The sequence below is a fragment of the Elaeis guineensis genome, chromosome 7 (assembly GCF_000442705.2).
Source record: "Elaeis guineensis isolate ETL-2024a chromosome 7, EG11, whole genome shotgun sequence".
Taxonomy (NCBI): Eukaryota; Viridiplantae; Streptophyta; class Magnoliopsida; order Arecales; family Arecaceae; genus Elaeis; species Elaeis guineensis.
The window spans coordinates 99,909,548-99,929,082 of record NC_025999.2 but is presented as its reverse complement, the minus strand read 5'-3'; the positions used below and the strand labels follow the sequence as shown (position 1 = coordinate 99,929,082).

The 19,535-nt window shown below is 37.6% G+C and overlaps 1 protein-coding gene across 2 annotated transcripts; it reads right to left on the bottom strand.

The window, feature by feature from the left end:
- Positions 1 to 760: 760 nt before the first annotated feature.
- AG2 (floral homeotic protein AGAMOUS-like) lies at positions 761 to 19,332 on the bottom strand. Of its 2 annotated transcripts, NM_001305068.1 has the most exons (9): positions 19,123 to 19,154; positions 18,704 to 18,932; positions 13,826 to 13,907; positions 1,870 to 1,931; positions 1,691 to 1,790; positions 1,568 to 1,609; positions 1,445 to 1,486; positions 1,200 to 1,360; positions 827 to 1,036 (listed from the first exon to the last, which is right to left on the bottom strand). In NM_001305068.1, exons 2-9 carry the CDS (start codon positions 18,883 to 18,885, stop codon positions 1,033 to 1,035), a joined length of 675 nt encoding a protein of 224 aa, NP_001291997.1. In that variant the 5' UTR covers positions 18,886 to 18,932; positions 19,123 to 19,154; the 3' UTR covers positions 827 to 1,032. The 2 variants fall into 2 exon arrangements, with proteins under 2 accessions (XP_019707055.1, NP_001291997.1); XM_019851496.2 differs by having other exon boundaries at positions 761 to 1,036; positions 1,568 to 1,790; positions 19,123 to 19,332.
- Positions 19,333 to 19,535: the final 203 nt, after the last annotated feature.

The following is a 19,535-nucleotide window of genomic DNA, read 5'->3' as shown; positions in this document are numbered from 1 at the left end:
CGATTAAATTATAGAATGGCACTTGAGCTAGCGAAACCCTTACTTTTCCGATAGATTGTGGTGCAGCCTTTCTTTCTCATTTAAATATTGACACCAATCTTGTCTTTTTCCAAAAAGAAACAAACTAGGAATAGTTGAAGGACTTCGACAAGGAACTAAACTTTGATAATTATTAAAGGACAAAAATATCTATTCTGAATGACAAGGCTGACACCATTATATTCCATAACCAACACAGTAAGAGCAACAATATTAATTCTTTCAGCTTTGGAGGAAGCCTGGTCCAAAACCACGCAATCTAGAAATCAAGAACTGTGTCATGAGCCTCCAACAACAGTTATCGTTCACGACTAATATTTTATTCTAGCAAACACAAAGGGATGTTGGAAGTCTTTAGTGAGATATCATCACACTGTATACTGAGATGGGATGGATACTATCAAGCAAAAAACCCACTTTAGTCCCATATCACCATCTCCTGGTAAACGGTATCTCCATTCCACTGCCATTTGTAAAACCTAAAAAGTCCATTTGTGCACCTAATTTTACTGTAACACTGTCAAAGCAATCCCATCCTAGATAGCCTCAAATTTGACTCATATAAAAAATGTCATCCACTCAATTACTCAGATGTCACTTATTTTGGGCACATGAAAAACTTCATCATCCGATTTCCAGAAATTAAGATTACTAATATCCCATGATTATCCTGCAAGAGTAATGGCCGGAAAATAACATTATCTTTGATGAACACGACAAATAACAAAAACAATATAAAGTCCTATATGCTGCAATATGAAGTGACAACCGCATGCAGTTAAGAGCATACAAGTGGAATTGTTTGTATATACTACAACCAATTGTCTTATGAGTCCATTTTGGATGAAAGGCTACCAACTCGGGCAATCTTCACCCACATCATCTGTTTAGTTTTCTCAACATAACTTACCAACAAACTACATGCAAGCATTCCAGCTCTACACCTACAGGTTTGATGTCGCAGAACCACCAATCATGGATCATTTCCTGGTCTCATCTACCCAAAAACAAAAGATAAGACGAAACGAATTAGTAGCAACTCTTATCAACAGAATACAACAAATGATTGAGGAGGAAATTAATGAATGGAACGACAGTAGTATACAGATGGTATGCATGATCGTTGTTAGAAAATTTGGTGAGCCAGGGAAAGTTGGTACCCTAGTTGGAGAGCTGTCTGCTGCTGGTGAGAGTAATGCTGATTGCTTTGCATTAGATTCACTTGCAGGAAGTTCCTTGAATCATATGGCGGCATGACCTCATATTCAGTCGTAGCGGGTAACATATTCATCTGTTGTTGTGCTCCCTCATTCTCGGCTATCTGTTTCCACATAAGCTATTACTCAATTAAATAGGTCACAAAGTGGTGGGGGGGAGGAGAGGAGAGGGAGATAGAGAGAGAGACCTTGTTCCTTAGGTACATGTTGGCATTTTGCAGCTCCGTCTCCTAACAAATAATGAAACCAAAGTATAATAGATAGCAAAACACAATAATGAGAAATCAAAAAGCTTCAGACTTGATATTTACCCTTTTCTGCATGTATTCAATTTCAGCAAATAGCAACTCATTCTGACACAATAAAAAAAACCAGTAAGAACGGATGTGTAAAAGTAGAAGCAAATGCATGTAGAAGACTTTATTTATGACTACCTTCTTAGTTCTTATTTTGTTTATGCCCTTTTCCAACCTTCCCTCCAGTTGCTTCAGGTCCCTAAGGCTCATGGAGCCAAGAGAATCTCCCATCAAATTTCTACAAATAGAAGGACTCATTAGAACCAGTAACTCCACAGCCCGAGAAGGAACAATGTTAGCTCAAGTGTGCATGTTACCTGTTTGAATTCTGTAGGCTGGTTATTTGCTGGCGCAGTTTCAATGATTCTTGTTGATAATACTGATATAAATTGGAAAGTGTTAGGGTTGTTATTGGAGGAAATCTATATGAAGGAATGTAATATGTTTTTTTTTTCGAAGAAAGGAATGTAACACTTTAAACTGCCAACTTGGATTATTAGTAGAAAACAGCATTTATCAGCTTGCAATTCAAAAGATAGTGCTCCATGAAAGATTTGATTGCCTAATAAAATGCAAGTTAAACATTGAAAGAAAAATCAATTATATGAATGGAACTTTATATATCAGCATTGCTAATTATTAGATTGTTCACAATCAAGCACAAATAAAAAGTTCCAGTTAAACCATATTGACTTGGAACGCATGGATCAGAGTAATGCAGACTTCAAACAATATTAGATAGCCAAAAAGATTCTTTAGTTTCTCTTTCTAAATGCCTTAATGATGCTACGATGATCAACTCTAACACAACATCTGGTAATTCTTGCATAAGTGGACAGACACACAGTCCGCAATCAAGCAACCAGATCTTTTGTTATCCTGGAATGCTTTGTCTGTAACGCTGCCCTTCTATATAAGATATATGTGATAAGCAGAAAGAAGATCACAAGAAAGTGCTTTCCATGCACCAACATATCAAACACTAAACCTTGATTGCTTTGAGAACCAACCATACATAGCCTATGTTTCCTTTGAGAGACTCGGTAAGCAACAGTATTACAAAGCTGCTTATTGTTATTATAAGACCACCATCGTGATTAACCCACATTAACATCACAAGAAAGTGCTTTCCATGAGTAATTAAACACATCAACTGCTAAACATAGATTGCTTGCAGAACCAACCATGCACGGTTTATTTTTTCTTTGAGATACTTGGTAAGCAACAGAACTGCAACACCGATGTGTTTTGTCGTAAAATGTTCAAAATTTTGTTGGCCTCCATTTGTCTAATTGATGTTTAATCTAGTTGCACATGATAGATTTAACATGCTATAACCATATGAAATGTGAATGTCATGCAGATGTGGAGGAAAAAGATCCTTTTGTGCTCTAGTTGCCTTGGAACATAGACCTTGTCAAGAACATAGCAGCATGACAAATTTCAAAGGGTGACAGACTATTCCTATATAATAATAGTTACATTATCAAAAAACAAATATCTAAAAATGGAAGGCATGCAGAAGTGGATATTTAAGTATAAAACAAGAGGAGAAGGAGATGATAGATGGAGACCAAAATAGTCCTGAATTCCGCTTCTGATTCCACAATGGCCTTGCAACCCTTCGCGTCAAGGCATTAAATTTCCCGAAGAATGGAAGATATAAGTACTCACATGAGCTCTAGGAAAACATCTTCTAGAACTTTCTCATCTATAAACAGACCTACAAATGATTGTACTTTATAGTTAAATAAATTGGTTTAATTTCAGACGTCTTAACCAATTGAGGCTTGGGAGTAAGAAATAAAATGGACTAGACTGAAGTACATGGATGTTGAAACCCTACGGTTTTTTTTTTGGAACTGGTTGAAAAATTTTCAGAACTTTTGGTAGCAAAGGTTTATTGTTTTTTGATAAAAGCAAGGAAAAGCATAAATTTAGAGAAAATGCTATTTTCAACATCGATCTTTATATTGTATTTTACTAATATGTACAGAAGCAAAAACACAAAAACAACGGCAACACTAAGCAAGCCTTATATTTTTATGTTAAGGCTCATATTGTATGTCCTCATGAATAAGCCCACTCTTTTCTGAATTGAGGACTCCTAAATCAAATCCGGTCCCAAAGACATCTCAAAATCAAATATCTTCAATGATACGAAGGTACTACTTAACTCTTATTCTTGGCCTTCGTCGTAGAATGATCAATGAATCAAAATAACGTGCATGTGGTGCAGTTGGCCAAGGCTTTCACAACTACTTCTTGAAGAGGCTGCATGCTTGGCTTTTATTTGGAGCAATGGATGTGCCTTTTTACAAAATTAGATGGCAAGAAGACTTAGGGCTTATCAGGACAAGCAGGCTAGAGAATTCTAGATGGCTAATGTTGCCTAGAGATGGAGTAAGTGGAAAACGAGGTTGGTGTTAATATGTTTAAGCTCTTTTTCGATTTTTTTTTTTTGATAAAAAAGGTTTTGGCACAATGATGTAACATAGTTTAAGTTTTTCCTTATTGCCATGAGGGTAGCTCTCCTATATTGCATGTAGAGATGTTTTCACTTTCAGATATATCAATTGATTGGGGCTAGGGTGTAAGAAATAAAATGAACTAGATTGAAGTTTATGGATATTAACCCTATTGTTTTTTGAAACTTCTTGAAAAATCTTGAGAACTTTTGATAGCAAAGATTTATCATTTTTTGATAAAAGCAAGGAAAAGCATAAATTTAGAGTAAATGCTATTTTCAACATCCATCTCCATATAGTATTTCACTAATTTGTACTGGAGCAAAAACATAACAATACAAAGACAACAACAACAATAAGCAAGCCCTATATTTTCATATTGAGGTCCATATTGTATGCCCTCATGAATACCTTTTACAAAAAAAGATAGCAAAAAGACTTCGAGCTTACTAGGGAAAGCAGGCGAGAGAAATCTAGATGGCTAATGTTGCCCAGAGATGGAGTAATTGGAAAATGAGGTTGGTGTTAATATGTTTATGATTTTTTTGATTTTTTTTTTTTGATGCAATGTGTTAATATGTTAAATTTATTTTTTTTGGCATAATGAGGGTAGCTTTCCTATACCATATGGAGATTTTTTTCAACATGACAAAGTATAGAATCAGGCCATCATATAATAAATTATATTTTGAGTATCCTTAGTTATGACAAACTAGAATGTGGCATTTGCTAAAATTCCTGCAGTAGATGGACCATGTAGATGAAACTACTTCACATTTGTTGAGATATTTAGTACACATTTGGAAGCCTCTGGAACTATGTAGGGAATGAATAAAAGTGGAACAAATGTCAAGAAATTATGAGCATGGACAAATTGGCAATTAACCAACTTGATACAGACAAAAATTAGAAATTTCTAGAAACTATAATTTTATTGTAAAGGTCTATATTGGGTGCATGAACGTGGCATGTAGTGGCATGTTGTAAGACAGCCAAAAGACAAGGCCTCCCTACGTGTAAACTATGCTGCTATTTTAATAATAACTAATTACTTTTACATGTCCTAACTACAAGTTTCATTCAACCATTGATCATCCTATCCACATAGACTATATACTTAAAATATTTCACCTCACCTAAATGTCAAATGATTCAAACCAATTATCCAAGTCCTCTTTTACAACCAACAATATTAAGCATAAATTTATAGTGTAGCCATAATTTTTGGATTTCCATTGAAGTGACCAAATTTAGGGAAGAATTTGATTCTAGTTATTAATCTTAAATATTGCTAGGATTAGTTGGTGAAAAAAAAAAAAAGGAGCAGAACCTGCCAATAACATAATTGAAGAATTGGCTGCTAGAAGGGATACCATGATCATCTTCTTCAATAGCCCATCATTTTCGTGATACAAATGCAGTTTATTTCTTATAGTTTTGGGAACATGTGCTCAATGTTAACTTAAGCTAAAATTCTCAAGAATTTTCAGCTGATAACAGATTCCCATTACTTAGTTTGCTCAAAAAAAAAAAAATCACAATTGTATATTATCATAAACCATGTAACTCAAGCAAAACCACTATAAGCATTTGGCTCCAAATTATATTTTTAACTGACAAAAGATATGCCGGCAAAGAGGATTTTGCTGCATGCTAGACCTGATTTGCGCACTTCTCTATTTGAATCTAGTTCTCTACCGTGCTTCCATTTGCATCAAATGTTATTAACATTCTAAGAATGTGGAATTGAAAATGACAAGAATGATGATCAAATGTTTCACAAACTGATGTTCAAAAATTATTTGCATGGAACAGGGAATTCGTTAAAAAAAAATTATCATGGATTTCTTTTGAAGAAGGCTTGAAGTGCTTTAGAATAGGCAGATACTTATCGGACCATCTTACTACTAATTTTTGCTTGCTTTGAAGCTACTTTGACTTTTCTAACTTATTTTATTTGGCTTAGAATGATAAAAAGAAAAATTGTGATTGACCAAACTGACTGGGTCTATGATCAATATGTACAATATCTTTTTTTTGAAAAAAATATAGAAATACCTCCTCAACTTTAGTCCATTTCACTTACACCCCTGTACTTTAAAAAGTATCAAATTAATAGTTAACGATATGTTCCAATGTATCCAACGTCTATCTCTATTAATAAAATGGTATCATATGATTATCACATGATATCATTATTTTATAAAATGATAAAAATATCCTTATCTCCATCTCCTCCCACTTTCTTCCTCTCTCTTCTCCGATTGATCATATCCTCCTCCATCGCTGGTGATCTTCTTTTTCCTCCTCCTTCCTTTTTTTCTCCTTACTCATTTCTCCTCCATGATGGCTTTCTCCACCTCCGCCCTTTCCTCCACTGCCTCCCTTTCCTCCTCCTTCTCTACCACCACCTCCTCCTTTTTTGCCTCCTCTTCGATTGATCTCCTCCTTCTTTATTGCCGACATCCCTCTTACTCGCTCTTTCTTCTTCCTTCCCTTCCTCATCTATTTTTTTTCTCCATTGCAACTCTCTCCACCTTCACCCATTCCTCCACCACCTCTCCTTCCTTCTCCTTCTCCCTTCTCCATAATTGATCCCCTCCTTCATCGCGGCATCCCTCTTTCTTCCTCCTCTTTTCTCCTCCCCTTATCATCTATATATTCTTCCTCCTCCATGGGAGCTCTCTCTATCTCTGTCCATTCCTCCCACCTTTTCTTCTTCCTCCTCCTCCTCCTCCTTCCTTCCTTCTCTATGATTGATCCCCCCATCCTCCTCCTCCAAGCTGTCTGTAAGTCATGCCCTCCATGCCATCCCCTTCTCGTCCTCCTCCTCTTCTTCCTTTCTCCTCCTCCTTCTCATCCTCTTCCTCTCTCCTCTCTCCTCTCTGATTGATCTCTTCCTTCTCCCTTCCTCTTCCTCCAAGCCATCTATAAGCTATCCTCCTCTACGGTAGTTCCCTCCTCCTTCTTTCCAACCTCTTCTCCTCCAAGTCCGCCCATGAGCAAGAACATTTCTATCCATTGAGAAAAAAGATATCACCATTTATTGATAAGTAAATGACTGAACCATATTGAAACATAATGATAACGAGAAGGATCAGTTTGACACTTTTTAAAGTATAAAGGTGTAAGTAAAATTAAACTAAAGTTGAAGGAGTATTCCTATAATTTTTTTTTGAGAATGATAGAGGCTAATGACATATCACCATTAGTCACAAGATCTATTAACAAAGAGTAAAATTTACAAGAAGGTGAATATACAGATTAAAAGAACTTTAATAAGCACATCCAAAAAAATGATAGGAGATTGCCAAAGAAAGAGAAAAAAAAATCAAAATAAAAAACTAAACTTTTGGACTCAGAAGAGAATTTCAAAAAGAGACAGCAACAGATAGGAGTATTCTTAGCCACCAACAACATATGGGAGCCTCAAGCAAAAAAAACTTCAAAGTGCTGCAAGTCTTCATCATCATCATCTCAATAGCAAAATAGAGCCAAACATGATATAAAAGAGATATCAAATATGAGAGCACGAGCCACAACAGTATATAGTGTTATGAAGTTCAATATCATCATCCCAAAACATGAGTGATCACAACAACCTTAGAAGTTGGTTAAGAGGAAAACAGAAACATTAGTCAATAGCACTCCAGATCATTTTCCCTTTCCTGATCTGGAGTACCATTGATTGATGTTCCTATTTTCCCTTTAACCAACTTTAGAGGCTACTTGTGATCACTCATGTTTTGGGGTGTGATGTTGAACTTCAGGACATTGTGTATTGTTGTGGCTTGTACTCTCCTATCTGATATTTTTTCTATATCATGTTTAGCTCTATTTTATTATTGGGACGATGATGAAGACTTGCAACATTCTGAGATTTTTTTGCTTGAGGCTTCCATATACTGTTGGTGGCTAAGAATACTTCTATCTGTTGTTGTCTCTTTTTGAAATTCTCTTATGGGTCCTAAAGTTTGGTTTCTATTGTGGGTAGGCTGTGGGGGACCTCCCTTAATAGTCCCACATCGAGTAAACTCTGAAGTGTCATGTGCTTAAGAGGGATACGGCACACCTTCCTTCACGAGGCACCTTTTTCCGTCGAGGGTAAGGACAAAACTATGAGGCCGTCTGCGTGACGCTGGGGGACTCGCCCCCAGTGGGGACCACTGGGCATGCTCCCAGTCCGAACCCAGCCGTATCGGACAATACTTCATGGGTCGAGGCGTGTGGTCCCCGACGACCTGCTTGAGGCATGGACACATCAGTGGCGCGCCAGGTAGGGGGCACCCGCCCCCTACTCACAGCACATGCCCTCCAAAGTGGGGGGCTATGTTGTGGGTAGGCTGTGGGGGGACCTCCCTTAATAGTCCCACATCGAGTAAACTCTGAAGTGTCATGTGCTTAAAAGAGATACGAACACACCTTTCCTCACGAGGCGCCTTTTTCCACCGAGGGTAAGGACAAAACTGTGAGGCCGTCTGCGTGACGTTGGGGGACTCGCCCCCGTGGGGACCACTGGGCACGCTCCCGGTCTGGACCCAGCCGTATCGGACAATACTTCATGGGTCGAGGCGTGTGGTCCCCGACGACCTGCTTGAGGCATGGACACATCAATTTCCCTTTTGATTTTTTTCTCTCTTTTTTTGGCAAGCCCCAATCTTTTTGGATGTTCTTGTCAAAGTTCTTGTTAATTTGTATATTCATCTCTTTATAAATTTTACTCTTTGTTAATAAATTTGATGACTAATGGTGATATGTCATTAGTCTCCATTTTTCTCAAAAAAAAAAAAGAAAAAAAAGAAAAAACTCATGATGATAGGAGCTAGAGACATAAATACTGTTAAACGAACCAAAGACACTCATCTTTTTGAGGAGATTAAGGTACTCAATAGGCAACCAGTAGCATAACGGCTTCTGCTGAATTCAATGACTGCTTATTCCATCTAAAACTCATGAGATCAACTCTCCCAGCTGGAAGTACATTCGGTCTAATTTTCGGCAGAATGCTGGCTTGGCAAAATTAGACAGATACTTCGTCTCGGTAGAATGGCACAACCATTTTTCTTAGACTTCACTCTCCTCACTGGTATGTACCACATCCGACCACACACCTCTCCTAATTATTTTTTCTATAAAGATTTTACTAGGGTCAAAACTTTTCAAGTTTTTTTGGCTTGAGAACACATGTAATCTCTGCAAGCAGGTCAAGATTTGGTGGGACGCTGCACCAACATCACAAGATGTAATCTCTGCAATTGTACTGAAATTTGATACTTATGTTCTCAAATGAGAGCTTGGAACAAGAAAATCTTTGGAAATATTTGGAATCGAAAGAAAGTTATAGAGTTGAAAATTAACGAATTAGAATGCATTGAAGAAGAACGTAATTTGACTGATGAAGAGAATTGTGAAAGATCAAAACTTAAAAATATGCTTCAGACATTGCTTCATTAAGAGAAAGTATATTGCAGACAGAGATCTAGGCATTTGTGGCTCACGGATGGAGATAAGAACACTAAATTCTTCCATATTTGTGCTTCCAACAGACAAAGAAAAAATAATATAGATTCAATTCAAAAGGATGGTAACCTATATAATGATCAATCGGGTATACACAAGGCATTTAAAGATTACTACACTAAACTACTAGATTCTGTTGAAGATCCCCTGGTGGTAGCCGACTGAAAATCTCTGTACTCTGATAATATCGACCTTAGATCTTTAGAGAGGCCCTTTTTCGAAGAAAAAATAAAAGAAGCTATATTTAACCTTGCAAAAGACAAGGCATCTGGTCCGAATGGGTTTCCATTATTTTTCTTTCAAAAACACTGGCAGCACATTAAACCTGTTATTCTTAGCTTTTTAAAAAGTATTCACAGCTCTTCTTTGGACTTATCTCGGATAAATAACACATATATTATGCTTATTCTGAAGAAGAAGGAATGCACTGATGTTAGAGACTTTTGGCCCATTAGCTTAGAGGGGAGTATTATTAAAATCTTCTCTAAAGTGCTTGCTACAAGGCTTGGAGAAGTTATTAACTCTCTAATTTTAGAAAATCAATCTGCCTTCATCAAGGGTCTAATGATACATGAGTGTTACACAACAGCTGCCGAAATTGTATCATATTGTAAGAGATTCAAGCAGAAAGGTATTATGTGCAAAATTGGCTTTGAAAAAGCTTTTGACAACATCTCATGGTTCTTTCTTAATCAGATGATGGAGAAAGAGGATTTGAAATTCATTGGTGACAATGGGTGTCATCGATCATCCAAATAAATACCTCCTCACTAATTATAAATGGAGTTAAGGGAAGATCTTTTCGAAGCAAAAAAGGACTAAAGCAGATAATCCTCTCTCTCCTTTACTGTTTATTTTGGTCGCTGATGTCCTAAACAAGATGCTTAAGTTGGTGGCAGCTAACCAGATGATTAACGGCCTCAGTCCTCTTGATTTAAATGAACCACTCACCTGCTTACAGTATGCTGATGATACCATTCTCTTCAGCTCATCAGAAAAAAAGGGACATCAATACTATCAAAATCATCCTATATAACTTTGAATTGTTGACAAGCTTGAAAGTCAACTTTGCTAAGTCCAATATCATTGGTTTAAACCTGCCAAACAACATCCTGAAAATTTATGCGAGGATGCTTGGATGTACTGTTGCTCAGCTACCGATTGACTACCTAGAAATACCATTGCATAGCTCCTCTTTGAAAGCTAGGGATTGATCATTTATCTTAGATAAATAGACCAAAAACTAGCGGGATGGAAAAAAAAACACCCTGTCATTGGTTGGACACCAAACTTTAGTATGTTCTATTCTTAACGCCATTCCGGTGTATTGGATGCCGGTGTTCATGCTACCAGAATCAGTTATTAACAGAATCAATACCTACTGCCACAGATTCTTATGGACTGAAAATCAGCAACACGGGAAAATCAAGAACTTGATAAGTTGGGCAACAATTTACAGACTTAAGAACATGGGAGGATTGGGAATCCGCAACATCAAACTCATGAACATTTCATGGTTGTTAAAATGGTGGTGGAATCTTTTTACAAACCCTGACAAATCATGGTCATAACTAATTTTCAGGATATATTACCGGTCCTCTTTGCCTCCGCTTACTTATGAAAACATTTCTGGCGGAACATCACCCTTCTGGAAGGGAGTCACCAAATTTCATGACTATTTCAGACTTTCACCATGTCAAATGTCGGTAAGAGAACGTCCACATCCTTCTGGTACGACATCTGAACAAGAGGAGAAGCTCTGAACTTCACCCTCCCTGATCTACATGCATTTGCTTCCAACAAAAAATCAGTGTTAGCTCAGCTCATTTCAAGCCATGACTGAAAGGTTCGCTTCGCAGACCACTAAATTATGCAGCATCCGACGACTTCCGAAAACTCGAAGAAATCTTGTCGGATAGATCATTAACAGAGGAACCGGATCAAAGAATTTGGAAATGGAGCCAATGAAAGATTTTTAGTCAGAAACTGTTACCACTTTCTGATTGATGGTGGTGTTTGATATATCCTAGCTAAAATACTTTGAAAATTAATATTGCCTGAAAAGGTAAAAATTTTTGGTTGGTTAATTTATTAGAACAAAATTCTAACCACGAAAATCTGCTAAAAAGAGGTGTGCAAGTTGAAAAGCAGTGTTACAGAGAAGATGAAACTACCGAAATTTACTGTTGCAATATTCATATTTCACCGCCTCTTGGTCAACACTAACAAGTTTACCAATGTTCCTCCCCTACTAAGCAAATCTCTCTGGACAAAGTGGATCTATTTAGGTCTCCAAAAGGAACAAGGTAAGGCATTCGCATCGCTTCTTTTCACTACTCAATGGTTGGCTTGGAAGGAACGAAATAGTAGGACCTTCCGCTTTGAAGCATACTCGGTACCGGAAACGGCAAGAAAAATAGCTCATTTCTTCGCTGACTGGACACGTTACGAATCGGAGGAAGATGGAATTAAAAACCCCATGTAGAGATTTTATATGAAGAAGCTTTCCTTAGCCATCTTGCAAGCAACGAAGAAAGAAAGCGCTAACATATCGGTTAATTCTAGTGAAGATCTTCCATTGTCCTCAACCGAGACCGGTCAGTAAAGTTGCAAGACTGAAGTATGCTTAACAATTCGACACTCTTTACTGACATGTACAAATATAGCAAATAGGATACTCATACTCTGCCTCCAGATTATGAAATTTCAGTCCGAGATTACCCTTTGCTACCATTATTTTTGTATGTATAATCAGAATCCTTGACTATTACATCCACCGCTCAATCTGTTGGTATATTGCCACCAACTCCTCAAAATATCATGTATATATCACTATAAATATAGACATTGTAAATACCATATTATCTATCTAATATATATCTCGGGGGAATCACCCTTTCCTCCTGGTTACTCAAAAAGCAATCTAAAATGCACGAAGCAAGAGCTACCAAAATAGGCTTTTGGCATTCTTGAGTTATCTTGATAAATTTTTGTCATCCTTTTATGGTATTCTAAGAGACAATTATGAGTGGAAAGTTAAGAATACTCTTGGCCCACCCTCCGGTTTATAGAGAAGGTACCCTTACTGCTTATTGTATGCAACATAGGACTCCCTGGAAGGTTGATTTTTCACGCCAAATAGGGCCTAGAAAGGGGGAGTCCTGACTTAAACTATCTAAAAATATGAGGCCTTCAGGTAAGATCATCATGCTTCATACAAGGAAGAGAAAGTTAAAACTCTAAAATCATATATCTATCTCCACGTAGGTTCTTTAAGATCCATTCCATGATAAGGACTACTTATTTGAAAGCTTCTTACCTTCAAACGAAATAGTTGACCATCCCTTATGAGAACAGTCTAGTGCATTCTTTTGTCAACAGGTTTATAATGATGGTTTCAATAACCCCAACAGCCCCGAACAAGATGGCAAGATTTTATGTGCATTACACCACTCAAGTCAAGCATATTCTCAATTATCAGTTTTGGTTAAGTGAAACTAAACAAGGTCGTTGGTGAGCAGATACAAACAATACTTTCTGCCTTTGGCCATAAATTTGTTGGGCCTTGTTCCTGTGGAGATGTTCAGAGCTCTATACTATTCAGTGATTTAAAGAAAGAAACTTCAACAACTCTAAGAAGACCTTAATGTCAGAAGATTCTAAGGGCATTTAATGGTATCACTTTCCATAGATATTTACTTTCAAGACATCACTATGAAGTTTTATCTCACTCATTTTGTTACTTGACGTATTTATAGTCATCAAAGATGCAAAAACTGAAAAATATGTTCAAGAAGAATTAAGCATACATGTATTAGTAAGTCATATGATGATTGTATCATTCCAAGGGCACATTTTATTATACAAAATCATGACCACGCACCTATGATTCAGAAAGATAAATGCTTCAAGCGACAACTTGAATTATAAAGATCAAATTAGAGAAGATTATTATAACAAAAACATTAGGGTCCTAATACTATTTTTCTTCTATTACTTATGTACCATTTAGACTTGCGGATCAACAAAGAAGTTCGCAAGCTTGCCATAAAAGAAAAGTGTGAACCGGTCAGTTTGTGCCCAATTGTTGATTATCCGGGTGACACAGAGAGGGATTAGCTCATATAGATGTATGATATATTGCTTTAAATGTCTGCTAATAGAGAGAATGCATCCGGTGATTATATATAATCTAGCAGTGATGATGAGCCAATGAACACATATCTCCAAATTTATGCTTGCATTGTAAAAAGGTAAAGAAGTGACTCATGACAAGGGAAGTTACCTGGGAATCAGCTTCAGAGACAGATCCAGAGTTAGAGGTATCAGTACATGCTTTTTTGTACCTCTCGATAGTAGCTTTCACACTGCACTCCCAGAATAACAATGTTAATTAAAACATTAAAAGTCATGCTTTTCAAAACCTTTCACTTCACTAGGCCATATTCAGTTATATTGATTGCTCGATTGCAAGTATTCCTCCAGAATCTCACTTTCTTATGCTGCATTTCATGATTGTTCAATCTATTTTATCAACATATCAGCTTGCAAAAAAAAAAACTCAAAAAGGTCTCTGCTGTGATTAATTATTTCTGGCAATTTAACCAGTGCATCTTCCTTCCCATTTGCAGGTCCAGTATTTGATCTGGCACAATTAAGCATCAGTTGCAGCCTTCCAAGAGGGTGATTTGCAGGCTGATAAATGCAGGTTTCACCCTTTTCGATATGGCTAAAGATCTGTTAAATGCTGAGCTTTCACTAAATTAATAATTATTATCTCTTGACCGAGTACATTACATGTCATGAAAAGAAACTAATATTATTTTCAATATTGATTTTGAATACTATGATTACCAAATCCTAAACCTTTAAAGTTGAAATATATAATTCTGGAAAAGGAAGTGACCTTGTCTTTGTAAATAATGTGAAGTGAGGCAAGGTGTGAAAGAAAATATACTCTTTGAAGAAAAATATAAAATTTGCCCTTATATATTATCTGCGTCACAATACACTTGGATTTCAGTTCTGCAATCACATGATCTAACATCTTTGATTTCAGTTCATTGACCTTGACCAACACCCTTTTTCTCCTAAAAATTTTTATGTTCCACTTATGGAATTTATCAAAAAAATATTAGAATATATTAATACTTTTTATGATGACAACTTATACAAAGACTGAGGTGACCTAAAAATTGTGGTTATATTGAAAAGTTCAATTAGCTGCAACAGTGAGCATTGTCACATGCAAATCATTTGTTTTATAGGAAAGATTGCAATGCCAAACCATGATCATGGTAGCAGAACTAATGCCAGACTAACAAGAGAGAAATGTAAAAAGGATTAGAAAGTCTCCATTATGAGCTTCCACAATCAACTGGTAAATTTGAAGGTGATGAATCAACCACCGAAAACAATATAAATTTCATGCAAAGTTGGAATCTAATAAAGGTAATTCAGGAGTAGAAGGGATGTAATGCTGCGGGTGGATTTTACTAAACAGATGACTTGCTAATCTGCAATAACTTTAGTGGGAATTGGTATTTTTGTAGGTATAGGAAATGATATGTTAATATGTTCATAGTTTCAGGAACTTTCATTAGGTTCATGAAGAATTTTATGAAACTTACGGACATCAGTATTTTAATACTAAATTTTCTTCGACATAGACTAGGTATCATTGGAAACTAAGCTATTGAGTAGCTAAGTACTGCAAGTATTATAACTAATACTTCATCAAATTTATATGGATGGTAAACTTTAGATGAATATAGAAAAGAAAATTCAAAACTATGTTTTTTCTCCTTGTTTGTGAAATAATTCCTTATAACGTGCATCAAATAAAAAGCATAGTTCAGGGCTATAGTTGGATAGGGAATGATCTTGCACTGATTCAAAATGGAGTGATTCATCAATCTTCAAGTTCACAATGGTACTATTTTTATTTCATTATGAGAGAGGGAGAGAGGGGGGGGGAGGGAGAGAGAGAGATATAGAGACACTTTCGTACTGTAAATTTTGTTCGGGAAAAATGCAATGTCAAGAAGAATATCTAGCCGATTTTTCATGCCTCAGTTCACAAATACTGAAGAAGAAAGAAAAAAAAAATACTTTTTTTTTTTCAAAGAATAAATGACAAGAGCAACAGCTTGCCAAGATATACTGTATTCCAAATTTACGGTACTTGAGTAGGAAGTTGTTCACATTAAAATATTGCGCATTTATTTCTTTTTATAATCAGAATATGTTCGTTCTTAGAACCGGAAGTTAGCACAACACTGGCAAGCTTGCTTCCACAAGGCTTCTCAACGAAGTGATGGCGTCTCTAACATTATTCATGAACAGATTAAAAGACAAGGTCTTCATGATGTGGCCATGATTACTTTGTAGTAGATCAAGGAAAGTGTTGGTTGTGCCAAAGAAAAAACAGAAAGAAAGTAAAGGGTCTTTTTTGTACCATAGACGTAAAATTTGGGAGTTTCTTTCTCAAAAATCATTGGCCGGTATGACTGCATGAGTCATAAATCAAGTAAATGATAAGATATATAACACCAGGCAATATGGCTGATTTCAAGGAACTCCAAATGTTTTGTTACTTTATGAATTTTTTTTTTTTGGGTACATGCTAACGCAGAATTATTAGGAAAAAAACTGCAGGATATAGAGAGCTTGGATGCGGATGTTTGCTCTCAAGTAGAGACAAAATAAGAGGTTGATCTATGAGAGATTATTGAAAAAGAAATTCTTCTTGAAGACCCACCTAATAAATCATCATAGAACTCTAAAAACCGGAAGCACCATATTCCTCCTTTCATTAGGTAAAGAAACTCTCATTCAGCATGCCCTCAAAATTCTAAAAATCATAAAAAAGCATAGTGGAAGGGAAACCTAAGAATAAACTAAGGAAAAAAAAAAAAAGAGATGTGAAACTTAGAGGCTTTTAGCGAACAACAAAAAAGTCCCACTTACATTTGCAAAAGCCATAAGATGTGGAGGAAAAACAAATATTCTCTATGCTAAACCTATGGCTTCAATTGTTTGACAGGAAAGACCCAATTATAAGAAGTTCTAAGGATTAAATAAAATACAAAAAAAAAAAAAAGAGAGAATGCTCTAAATGGTAGAACAAAAATAATTTTGGTAATGGAACCCACACATGCAGAGACACAGCAAAAGCTTGTGATCACAAAATAGAGGTTTATCTCTTTTTTTTTTTTTCAAAAAACCAAAAACCTTCCTGATCTTAAACATAGTAATTTTTTAAAATATATTTTTGCCATAAATCAGCTCAGGTTCTCAATGCACCCTTCAAACTTTATACCCACAACCCCACAACAAAAACACATTGTCATACCCCTTAATATTCAATTTAATAAATCTCATGTCCAACTAAAAAACATCCAAAAGATTTTTTCACTCAAGTGAATCATACTGATTTCAAGATTCAGATCAGATGTCAACCAATGTCTTTTCAAAGAAATTTTAGTGTACCTACCCTCCAGGTTCTTTTACGTCCGGTTTTAACTGGCTTGGACAATCCCCAATCTCTTTGTCCATAAAATAATGGAGTAAACTAAAAGAATGCAGCAAACATCAACAAAGTGAATATATTTATTCAAACGCCCATTATTAAACAAGACAACAGCAAGAAAGGATAAATGTCAACCCGTACATAAATAAAATAATAAACTTGGATTCCCGAAGCCCTAGTCTTGTCTTCCTTCACGCGACCTTTCTCTAACCTTAGTTTCCTCGAGGATCCGATTGGCTCCTTCCTGCCACGCTGGCACGCGATCCCACGATATGATTGGCCCGACCACCTCCGCCCTAAGGACCGCCCCGGACGGCCCTCTCAGGTGGTCTCCGCGCCCTTTACCTGCGGTGCAATCACCGTCTCCTCCTTCCTTTGCCCGCCTCGATCACCTCCACCCCCTGACCTACTGCCCTCCTTCTGATCCCCTTCTTCTCGGTCTTTGTCGTCTTCCCATGCAAAGCTCCCACAGTACAATCACCCCATTGGCTCCCCAGTCCTGTCCTCCTCCGTACCCCTTCAACTCCCTTAAAATATTATATTTTTTGATGAAGAGATGGGAGAAGAGAGAGAGAAAGGCTTGAGGGGTTTGCAGAGATGGTGTCAGAATGGGAAGAAGTGAAGAGCTCCCTCCCAAGATTCGTGGTAGCTAGCAAGTAGCAACATACGTAGAGAGAGGGACGGAGGGGGTAGAATGGGAAAGCAGTTTCAAAGAAACCCTAATCCGCACCGGAGAAACCCTAACCGGCCATTGGTCGCAATGGGTAAAGAGAGAGGAATAGAGGAGTGACGTGTGAGGATGGGACCGGGAGGAGTACTTTGGCTAAGGAATGGGCAAATGGAAGCATGACAGCTCCATAGCAGGCTTTCTTACGCCGATGGGTGACGTGAGAAGAGAGAGAGAGAGTTTTGGGAGGGGAAGGATGAGAGGAGCATAGCAGAGGGAGGAAACGAGAGAGGAAATGGCAAGGCTGAGATCCAAAAGGGGACGGGGGGTAGTTCTTTCCCCTAATACCAATACCCCAACCACTCGCAGCCCCCATCCTTAATAACATCACCTTACTATTCCTACCACTCCTTCCACAGATCTATGCTTCCAGCCAACAAAGCATGGGAAGGGAACAAAAGAGAGAGAGTTTTATAATAAGAGATGGATCTCCAAACAGGAAGCTCACACAATAACACCACCACATCATAGAGAAAGGAAAGAGAATAACTGGAGGAAGAAAAGAACAGGACCACCAGGCTAGCAAATATCAGCTCAGCACCGCACTGTACTAAAACTATGTAAACATGCCACAACTCACAGGATGGGGTCTCTCCATGCTTTTAGATCTACCACCAGTTCAGATCTAACTACAGAAAACCGAAAGAAAGAAGCAACAAAAACAAACCCCATCCAACAATCCAGCAAGTCCCAAAGAAAATAATTCCTTTTTCCTTTCAAAAAAGTAGCTAAGAAACATCTCTAATCCATGCCTCCAATCTACAAGGACCAGCTATAGGCTATTTTACCCAGCAAAAAAAAGAGAAGGAAAAGAAGCTAAAAGAGTGGCTCATTATGGCATGGAAGTGAATCGACAGGGAGGCTGGTGGCTATGGTGGATCATCAAAGATGTCAAAGAAAATCACCTATTGTTGGCATACTCGTAGAGGCGGCCACGGCTCGAGAAGATGATGAGAGCAACCTCAGCGTCGCAGAGCACGGACAATTCATAGGCCTTTTTGAGCAGGCCATTGCGGCGCTTGCAGAAGGTCACCTGCCGGTTGGTTGTGTTCTCTATCCTCTTGATTTCGATCTTTCCCCGACCCATCTTCCCCGGCCGATCCAGCGTAGCTGCTTCTTTCGTCCTCTCTTCGCCTGAAAGAAACAAAAGAAAGGAATGGAATCGAATCTGAGGAGCGGAAATTGTAAGCCAACCGTGGTGGCTTCTTATAATGCAGCTAGTAACAGCAAATGGGTGAGGGATAGAACAGGGATCTGAAATGAGAAAATGATCATTTTACGGTCTTCCTTTCGATACATAATTTTTCTTTTCTTTTCTACTTACCGGTATAAGATGGGAAAGTGGAGGAGGGGTTTGGTTAGTGGGAGGAGAAAGTCTGAGGGGCAGAGAGAGAGAGAGAGAGCAATTCTAACTGGAGGCTGAGCCTCTCCTTGCCCTCTTTCTCTGGAAAGAGAGATGCATAGAGTGGGAGGAGGGTTGCCTTTGGATACCGGAGGGGGTTAATTATTTATGGACTAAGAGAACCAACCCTCCTTCCTTCCACTTGTCCTTCTTCCTTTATTTCTTCTCTCTCAAACTATGTGTTCCTATCTGTATAGCAGCAAATGCAAAGCAAGGACCAGTTATTGAGGCATCCCTTATCATCAGTTTCATGTATGGGATGATGGTGATGATTAATGGGCTGTGACCGAGACGTTGGGCTGAGTTGCACTAAAACAAATATTACTGCACAAAAG

Coding starts and splice junctions, on each gene's coding strand:
- AG2 (XM_019851496.2), bottom strand. CDS start 18,885: ATGGGTCGGGGAAAGATCGAAATCAAGAGGATAGAGAACACAACCAAC. Junction 13,908..18,703: donor TACGAGTATGCCAACAATAG/GTGATTTTCTTT, acceptor CTGGGAGTGCAG/TGTGAAAGCTACTATCGAGA. Junction 1,932..13,825: donor TCTCTGAAGCTGATTCCCAG/GTAACTTCCCTT, acceptor AATTTATATCAG/TATTATCAACAAGAATCATT.